This window comes from Melospiza melodia, chromosome 23 (assembly GCF_035770615.1).
Source record: "Melospiza melodia melodia isolate bMelMel2 chromosome 23, bMelMel2.pri, whole genome shotgun sequence".
Taxonomy (NCBI): domain Eukaryota; kingdom Metazoa; phylum Chordata; class Aves; order Passeriformes; family Passerellidae; genus Melospiza; species Melospiza melodia.
In genome coordinates this window covers 12,246,606-12,255,215 of record NC_086216.1, presented here as the reverse complement: position 1 = coordinate 12,255,215, position 8,610 = coordinate 12,246,606, and the positions used below count along the sequence as shown (strand labels likewise).

Sequence of the window (8,610 nt, the reverse complement as noted above, 5' to 3'; positions counted from 1 at the left end):
GGTGCGCGGGGGGTGGCCACGCCCAGGCGTGCCCGCGGCGCCGGCGGCCAATGGGAGGCGTGGGATAGGCGAGGGGCGGGGCTTTGGGGGGAGGCATGGCGGCGCCCAGGTGTACCCGGATGGAGGGGGGCGCCATGATGTGTGGCGCGGGAAAGTCCGCGGGCGCTGGGAGAAGCGTGAGGGGTTTGTGTTTAGGGACAAGCGGGTTTGTGCTATGGCCGCTTTTCGGTCAGCACACGGTGCCCGAGGAGAGGCGCTCCACCGAGCCGTCCGTACGGCCAGGCCCCGTGTGCGGCACCGGCGGCGCTGCAGGGACCGGGCCCTGGCGCCATCGCTGCGCAGCAAGGCAGGACGCGGGCCTCTGTAACCCGCGCGGTGATTGGCTCCCGCCGCCCGGAGGGGCGGGGCTAAGGGGAAGAGCGGCGCTGTGATTGGCCGGAGCGCGGCAGGGCCCTGTATGTGAGCTCGGACGGGGGCTGGGCTAAAGGTGGAGAGCGGCGCTGGTGATTGGCTGCTGCGCGGCGGTGGGCGGGGCGACAGAGTGCATAAAGGGGCTTGGCGAACCGCCTCGCTGAATTTCAGTTGTTCCGTTTTCGACTCCGTCCGTGCTGCTCCCGCTGGTGCTGCCAAGATGTTCGAGGCGCGGCTGGTGCAGGGCTCGGTGCTCAAGCGAGTGCTGGAGGCCCTCAAGGACCTCATCACCGAGGCCTGCTGGGACCTGGGCTCGGGCGGCATCAGCCTGCAGAGCATGGACTCCTCGCACGTCTCGCTGGTGCAGCTCACGCTGCGATCGGAGGGCTTCGACACCTACCGCTGCGACCGCAACATCGCTATGGGCGTCAACCTGTCCAGGTCAGCCGGTGGCGGGCTCCGCTGGGGCGCTGCCATGGGGCGGCCGAGCAGGCCCGGGGGCTGTGGCGCTCAGGGCAGGGTGTGAGGGGAGATGTGGGGGCGAGGAGCGCTCCGGAGGTGTGCGGGGTCCCGGGGGCGCTCTGAGCCCCCTCAGCCCTTTTTCTTTCTCTCTCTCTCCCCCCCCCATTCCCCTCACGGCTCTCGCGCCGTTTTTCGCGGCGCGCGCGGGGCGCGTCGTGGCCGTGACGTCACTGCCGGCGCCGAGTGGCGGGAAAAGGCAGCGCTGGGCGCCATGGCCCCGGCCGGGGAAGCGGTGACAGCTTCAGACCCTGCCGCGGGCTGGGAGGGACCCACGGAACCCTTCCTGCCCCGCGAGGTGCCCCTTCCTGCCCCGCTGCTCAGCCCTGTGAGGCGCTTCTGGAGCGCTGTGCCCGGCTCTGCGTTCCGCACCAGAGCAGAGACACGGAGCTCCCGCAGCGGGACAGAGATGAGGGATCTGGAGCGTGTCCGTTATGAGGAAAGGTTGAGGAGACTGCTGAGAGAGGGAAGTCATCCCTGTTTGTAAACATCCATGGGAGGGGTCTGGATGGATCCAGCCATGGGACAGGAGGAACAGGCAGGAGCTGATCACGGGAGGTTCCACGCCGTGTATGTGAAAGAACTTTGTGGGTGACCAAGCACTGGAAGAGATCAGCCAGAAGGGGGGCTCCCCATACACCCGCCTTTCCTGGTCACTGTAATATCCCGTGCTCTCCTGCCCTGTCAGCTCCCAGCCCCGTGAGTGACCTGCCTTTGTCCCCTGCAGCATGTCCAAGATCCTGAAGTGTGCAGGCAACGAGGACATCATCACCCTGCGGGCCGAGGACAACGCCGACACCCTGGCCCTGGTGTTCGAGGCACCCAGTGAGTGGGATTTGGGAAATCCTTTGGTACTGGGGTGTGTTCAGGGGTGCAGGAGGGAGGGGAATGGCAGCGGGCCCTGCAGGGGAGGGAGGGGACACCTGATTCTTGGAACAGTCTGGAGATTGAAACTTGATCAAGTTATAAAATATTAAATATTATAAATAATTTTTTTGTGAGAGGAAGGCTCTCTCGGGCTGCACACAGATGGGTTTGGCTGTACCCTTAAAGCCTGTAAAAAGCTTTTAGGGCATTCCCAGAGTTCCAGCCCTAAGGGAACAGAGGGAAATCTCATTGCATTCATTGAGGTGGCCGTACCTGGAGGGAGTGGGGAGTGGCAGCAGTCCTGCTGCCATCTGGTGTCACTGAGCTCTGCTTCCCCAGACCAGGAGAAGGTTTCTGATTACGAGATGAAGCTGATGGATCTCGACGTGGAGCAGCTGGGCATCCCAGTAAGTAACGATGGGGTGACTGGGACACAGCAGCCCCGGGGCTGCCGGGGTGGCACTGTGAGTGGCACTGCCCCAGGGGTGGCACGGCGTCCCTGAGGCCGTGCCCGTCCCCAGGAGCAGGAGTACAGCTGCGTGGTGAAGATGCCCTCGGCGGAGTTCGCGCGCATCTGCCGGGACCTGAGCCACATCGGCGACGCCGTCGTCATCTCGTGCGCCAAGGACGGCGTCAAGTTCTCCGCCAACGGCGAGCTGGGCAACGGCAACATCAAACTGTCCCAGACCAGCAACGTGGACAAGGAGGAGGAGGCCGTGAGTGGGGCGGGCAGGGCTCGGGGCTGGGGTTGGAAAGGGCGTTTTTAGAGCGCCGCCCTGCAGCGAGCAGGGACAGCTCCCGGTGGGTCCCCGAGTCCCTCAGTGTTCCCCCGGGAGCTGCAGCAGAGCTGGGCAGCTGGAGCGGCCCTGTGGAACCCTCTGCAACGCTGCTCCCCTGCTCACCCAGGTCACAATAGAGATGAACGAGCCCGTGCAGCTGACCTTCGCCCTGAGGTACCTGAACTTCTTCACCAAAGCCACCCCGCTGTCCCCCACGGTGACGCTCAGCATGTCTGCAGATGTTCCTCTGGGTGAGTGCCTGAGCAGAAGTGGAATTGAGGCTGGGTTTTCTGTAGAACCCCCTGAACCCCCTGTTTTCACTCTCTCCCCAGTTGTGGAGTACAAGATTGCTGACATGGGACACCTCAAGTACTACCTGGCCCCCAAGATCGAGGACCAGCAGGATGGCTCTTAACTGGAGCGGGGCTGGGGACATCTGCTCCTGCCTGGAGGAGCAACTCCGGAGCCTGGGGGCACCCTGGGAGCACTGTAGCCGTGTCTTGTAGATATATTTGTAAATATTTTTCAACACTCTGTTTTGCTATTCTGGTGTCATTGGAAAGAGGAAAGCTGAGTTTTTCTAGTCTGTTCCTGTACTCCCAGCAATCTCTTGGATGCTGTTGAAGGTGAAATTTCTTACTCCTTTCAGCTGCTGTCGGAGAAGAGAGGCAATATTTAATGGGTCAAGATGTATCCTGGAGTTTCCCCTGTGGAGCTGTAGCTTAGGGTTGCCGTTTTGTTATCCCACAAGTTTATGTGACCTAACTTCATTTATTATTGAAGCCGATATTCTGATTGAAACTTGGAAAACGGAAATAAAAAATACAATCTCCTGGAGTGTGTTGTGTTTAAATGTGGGTGATGTGCCCTGAGTCCCAGAGTGTCAAGGCCCAGCGTTCAGCTCTGGTCACTCAGAGCTGTGGCAGAGGTGCCACTCTGCTCCCTGGGTGGCACCTGGGGACAGGGCTTGGTGCTGCTGGAATTCACCATCCTGTAAAGGCTTTTCCCAGCCCGATTGCCCCATTTTCAGGACATTATTTTGGAAATTGCTGAGGATGAACGGCCCGCACAGCTGTCCGGCGGTGACAGCGGATGGCAGCAGGTGGCAGTGCCGGCCCGGAGCGAGCCCCGCTGCGGCCTGGGAGGGACAATCGCTGCTGGCGCTGGGCACATTCCCCGCCTGGGCTCCTCGGGGACCCGCGCTCCTGGCCAGCCCGGAGGGGACACCCTGGGACACGGGGAGGGTGGCACGGCTGGCACCGGGGCAGCTTTACGGCCCCTCCCAGCCCAAACCATCCCGGCATTTCGGGCCCAGACGCTGATTCCAGCTGTCCCTTGTTGAGATCCCTCCCCGTTTACCCTCCAGCACTTCACTATAACATCCGGCGTGGCACATCCTCCATCCCAGAGCTCTCGGCAGCTCCGCACCGGTTCCCCCCGTGCCGAGGCGGCGCCGGCCGGGAGAGGCTGGCCCGGCCCCGCCGTGACCTGGAAGGGAAGCGGCGTCACCGGGATCAACTTCCCGGGGCCGCGGGGGGACAGGCGGGGCCGCCATGGAGCGGGCGGGCGGCAGGTACCGGGCCGGGCCGGGGGTACCGGGCTGGTACCGGGGGGGTACTGGGCCGGGGGTACCGGGCTGGTACCGGGCCGGGCCGGGGGTACCGGGGCTGGTACCGGGCTGGTACCGGGCCGGGCCGGGGGTACCGGGCTGGTACCGGGGCAGGGCCGGGGGTACCGGGGGATACCGGGCTGGTACCGGGGCAGGGCCGGGGGTACCGGGCTGGTACCGGGGGTACTGGGCTGGTACCGGGGCTGGTACCGGGGCAGGGCCGGGGGTACCGGGCTGGTACCGGGGCTGGTACCGGCGGGTACTGGGCTGGTACCGAGGGTACTGGGCTGGTACCGGGCCGGGGGTACCGGGGGGTACCGGGCCGGGGGTACCGGGGCTGGTACCGGGAGGGTACCAGGGCAGGGCCGGGGATACCGGCGGTACCGGGGCTGGTACCGGGGGGTACCGGGCTGGTACCGGGGCCGGGCGGGCCGGAGCTCGGGGTGGGCTTGGAGTGGGCTGAGGTTGGGTTCGGGTGGGTTCGGGGTGAGTTCTGGATTTGCGATGGGTTGGGGTTATAGTTAAGGTAGGTTCGGGTGGATTCGGGATGGATTTGGGATGGTTCAGGTGGATTTAGAGTGGTTTGGGTGGGTTCACATGGATTTGGGGTGGTTTGGGTGCATTTGGGTGCGTTGGAGTGGGTTCGGGTGGATTCAGGGTGGATTGGTGTGTTCTGGGTGGAATTCAGGTGGTTTGCGTGGGTTCAGGTGTGTTCAGAGTGGATTTGGAGTATTCTGGGTGGATTTGGGGTGGGTCCCCTTGTCCTGCTCCCTCTGAGTCACTCCTGCTGTCCCCATGACAGCTCCATCTCGTTCCAGTTTCCAGTGGTTTACGTTGGTTTTTTGTGTTTATTTGGTCGGGTTTGTTTGGTTTTGGGTTTTTTTTTCCCCAAAATTGCTCTTTTGCAACATCTCCTGGTGTATAAAAAGCTGCTTTGTTTAGCTCTGGGTTGGGTTTATTTGCTGCTGTCCTGTTCAGAGGCAGCCAGAGCTTGGACATCTGTGTTCTGGCAGTGGGAGCTCTCCATGGAGTGAGAGCTGGCTCATGCCTGGGCCCTGCCCGGGAATTCCCGTCTGGTTTGAAGCACAGGTTCTACCTTGATTCCAAACATTGTTCCAGCTGTACCGTCTTGCATTTCAGCCTTCAAATGAAATGCTTAAACCCTCTGTGGGAAAAGATTTAATTTCGGAAAGGAGCAGAGCGGTGTTGGGGTGGCACGGCCCTGACAGGGGAGTTTCTCCTCAGGAGCTTTGGTTCTGTGTCTCTCAGCCTGCCGTCCCTGAGTTTCCTCTCCTGTTTTCAGGCTGTAGCTGATGCCCAGGCCCCCCTGGCATGATGCCGTCCAGGACCAATCTCTCTGCTGGGATCCCCAGTAGCAAAGTGAAATATTCCAAACTCTCCAGCACCGATGATGGGTACATTGACCTGCAGGTAAGACTGGGAAAGGGAGCTGTGAAACCACAGCTTGGCCTTGCACGGGATCCTGTGATGCTGTCTCCTTGTGCAGCTCAGAGAGGGACAAAGCTGGGAGGGAGCCAAACCCTGACCCTAAATCTGACCCTAACCCTGGGCCCTTCCCCTCTGGGAAGCCCAAAGAGCCTTCCTGGGAACAAGGCTGGGAGCAGGGGCTGGCCCAGCAGGGTCTCCATGGGCAGAATTCCTCCTGGCGGGCAGCTCTGGAGCAGAATTCTGTCCTGTGCTGCCGTGGGAGGGGAGCTGTGCTCAGCTGAGCTGTTCAATATTTGGGTTTTTCCCCTCCAGTTCAAGAAGAGCCCACCCAAAATCCCCTACAAGGCCATCGCGCTGGCCGTGGTGCTCTTCATGATCGGGACCTTCCTCATCATCATCGGAGCCCTGCTGCTGGCAGGGTACATCAGCAAAGGGGTGAGTGCTTCACACGCTGCTGGCTCTGCCCTCGGGGGACACCAGGGGACAGCAGACAGCCCCGGGTCACACCAGGGCAGGTTCAAACTCAACACTGGGAAAGGTTTGGTGTGGGGAAGGCCTGGCAGAGCTGCAGTGGTGCAGTCCCCATCCCTGGCAGGGTTCAGAGCAAAGGATGGGGCACACACGTGGGTTAGGGGTGACCCCGGGGGGATCAGGGGTGTTGGCAGCTCTGCCTTATCTCAGGCAGCAGAGCAGCCTCTGGCGCTATCAGCAGCGCTCCAGGCACAGATCCTGGGCTTGGGCTCGCAGCTCCCAGCCCTGGCTGCACGTCCAGGGGGTCCCCGGTGGACAGTGGGGTCCCTTGAGGGTCCCTGCAGCAAGGATTGAGGGCTCAGCCTGATGGCAGCTGAGGTGCTTCTGGTGGAAGATGGGTTTTTATTTCATCACCTTGGGGATGGGTCACAGAACCACGGGATGGTTTGGGTTCAAAGAACCTTCCAGATCACCTCCTTCTGAGAATTCATTCACATCTCACCTGCCTTGGGCAGGGCAACCTTCCCCCAGACCAGGCAGGGTGTGAGAGGGAGGAGAGCCCCTCACAGAGATGTCACTGTGGTGCCTTGGGGAGGCTGGGCTAGAGCAGAGTTACAGAATAAAGCAGGGATTGATTAAAATGGATCCACCTTGGGCAGCACCAGAGCCCAGCCAGGGCTGCGCCCAGGCTGAACCAAAATGGGCACAAAATGAACCCAAAAACACCAAAGTTAAAGCTGAAAATACCAAAGTTAAACCTGAAAACAGCAAAGTTAGAGCTGAAAACACCAAAATTAAACCTGAAAACACCAAGGCTGGAGCTGCACCATGCCCAGCCCCGTGCCCCGTGCCCCTGCAGGAGACCGACCGCGCCATCCCCGTGCTCATCATCGGCATCCTGGTGTTCCTGCCCGGCTTCTACCACCTGCGCATCGCCTACTACGCCTCCAAGGGCTACCGGGGCTACTCCTACGACGACATCCCCGACTTCGACGACTGAGCTGTTAATGAACCCGCCCTAATTAGGCCGGCAGCGCCCCTGGGTGCCGCAGGGCGAGGCTGCTGAGCCCGGCCTGGAGGCGTGCAGGTTTTCGCGTTCGGGGGGTGGGGGCTGCAGCCCGGGATCGACCAAAAGGAATTGCAAAGAACTTGGGATTTGTGGGGTTTTTTCCCCTCCTCTCGGGGTTGCATAATTGCCCTCGCTGGGAAGCTCTTCCTGGGCGAGGCAATCCTTGCAGTTTTCCAAAAAATAGAGCAGCTGGTTGCAGCAGCAGATACTTGTTTTTTCTCTAAGCGTTTTCTAGAGTTTAATTTAGCTTTCCGTGGCATTGTGGTTATTGTTGGGTTACCTTTGCAGACAGACCATCATTAAATTCTCCTCCTGCTCTCTGTCCGTCAGAAACGCTTCCCAACTGGTCCTGGGGTAAATAAAGTGTGATGAGGGGGGAGATGATTTCCACACAGGGCACTGGCTCCAGAGCCCCCCGTCAGCCTGGCCACGCTCATTTCCCCACAAACACTTCCCTGAGCCAGCTTTGCCTGTGCTGCTGCTGGCAAAACCTGCTTATCCTTCCCAGGGACTGCTGCCTGCCACTGGAACAACCAGATGGGTACTGGGAGAAGGATTGGAACCCAGACTCGAGTGTCTAAATACCAAAAATCTTGGGCTGGACTGATGTGGCTGTTGGGGACACCTGAACTCCAGCTGTTTTTTGTGTGGATAATTTGCTGTGCAGAGCTGGCCAGGCCAGCGAGGAGAAGTTCTCTGTGTAGTTTGTGCTGACCAAACCCCTCTGGATTGCTTTGCCAGCTTTGCTGCTGTGTCATTCAGGGAGCTCAGAGTGCTGGCCCCAGCTCTGTGGGGTCAGAGCAGGCTGCCAGTGTCCTGCACAACGAGCAGCCGTGCAATGGGTGCATTTCACACCAATAAAGTTCTGTGTTCTCTGCAAGCACAGCTTTGTCCTTCCCACCTTCACAGGTGTCAGAGTGCACTGAAAGCTCTGCTGGGCCATGGCTGCTGCTGGAGTGAGGGAGGCAGAGCTGGAGCAGCCCCAGCAGCGTCAGCCTGCCCAAAGCGCTCTGAGTGAGTCCCAGCGCTGCACAGCAGAACTGGTGAAATTGCTAAATTCAGGATCTCCCTGTCCCTCTCTGGAGGTTGCCAGCCCTGCTGGGGAGGGGACGAGGGACTGCTGGCAGCAGCTGGAATGTGTCAAATACAGCAGCTCTGACAGGAGCGCTCCTGCTGACGCCAAGCCGTGAATCAGCCTCTCCTGGGGCACGAGAGCCTGCATTTGTTTGGCTCTGGGGAGCGGCACGGGAAGCGGAAGGGAAGTTTGGATGGAAAAAGCAGAGAGGGAGGGAGGAGACGAAGCAATTTGGGATGGGGGGGGTCACCTAAGTGGGATAAATAAAGGGGACAGGAGAAGGAACTGGATCTGGATGATCCTTGTGGGTTCCTTCCGACTTCCAACAGCCCTTGGATCTTCTTTCTGGAGGGAGAGGACA

The 8,610-nt window shown here is 60.4% G+C and overlaps 2 protein-coding genes across 2 annotated transcripts; both read left to right on the top strand.

Moving 5' to 3' along the window:
* The first annotated feature begins 524 nt into the window (after nt 1–524).
* On the top strand, nt 525–3,413 carry PCNA (proliferating cell nuclear antigen). Its single transcript, XM_063175270.1, has 6 exons — nt 525–852; nt 1,658–1,755; nt 2,137–2,204; nt 2,319–2,513; nt 2,704–2,827; nt 2,909–3,413. The coding sequence occupies exons 1-6, from the start codon at nt 632–634 to the stop codon at nt 2,989–2,991; spliced, it is 789 nt and encodes a 262-aa protein (XP_063031340.1). The 5' UTR covers nt 525–631; the 3' UTR covers nt 2,992–3,413.
* A 630-nt stretch (nt 3,414–4,043) lies between these two features.
* TMEM230 (transmembrane protein 230) lies at nt 4,044–8,054 on the top strand. The gene is made up of 4 exons (XM_063175169.1): nt 4,044–4,149; nt 5,489–5,616; nt 5,947–6,069; nt 6,965–8,054. The coding sequence occupies exons 2-4, from the start codon at nt 5,518–5,520 to the stop codon at nt 7,103–7,105; spliced, it is 363 nt and encodes a 120-aa protein (XP_063031239.1). The 5' UTR covers nt 4,044–4,149; nt 5,489–5,517; the 3' UTR covers nt 7,106–8,054.
* The last annotated feature ends 556 nt before the right edge of the window (nt 8,055–8,610 follow it).

Excerpts from the sequence above, each read along its gene's own strand:
- PCNA (XM_063175270.1), top strand. The coding sequence starts at position 632 with ATGTTCGAGGCGCGGCTGGTGCAGGGCTCGGTGCTCAAGCGAGTGCTG. Across the intron at positions 853-1,657 it reads ATGGGCGTCAACCTGTCCAG|CATGTCCAAGATCCTGAAGT; the intron begins GTCAGCCGGTGG and ends TGTCCCCTGCAG. Across the intron at positions 2,828-2,908 it reads GTCTGCAGATGTTCCTCTGG|TTGTGGAGTACAAGATTGCT; the intron begins GTGAGTGCCTGA and ends CTCTCTCCCCAG.
- TMEM230 (XM_063175169.1), top strand. The coding sequence starts at position 5,518 with ATGATGCCGTCCAGGACCAATCTCTCTGCTGGGATCCCCAGTAGCAAA. Across the intron at positions 5,617-5,946 it reads ATGGGTACATTGACCTGCAG|TTCAAGAAGAGCCCACCCAA; the intron begins GTAAGACTGGGA and ends TTTCCCCTCCAG. Across the intron at positions 6,070-6,964 it reads CAGGGTACATCAGCAAAGGG|GAGACCGACCGCGCCATCCC; the intron begins GTGAGTGCTTCA and ends GTGCCCCTGCAG.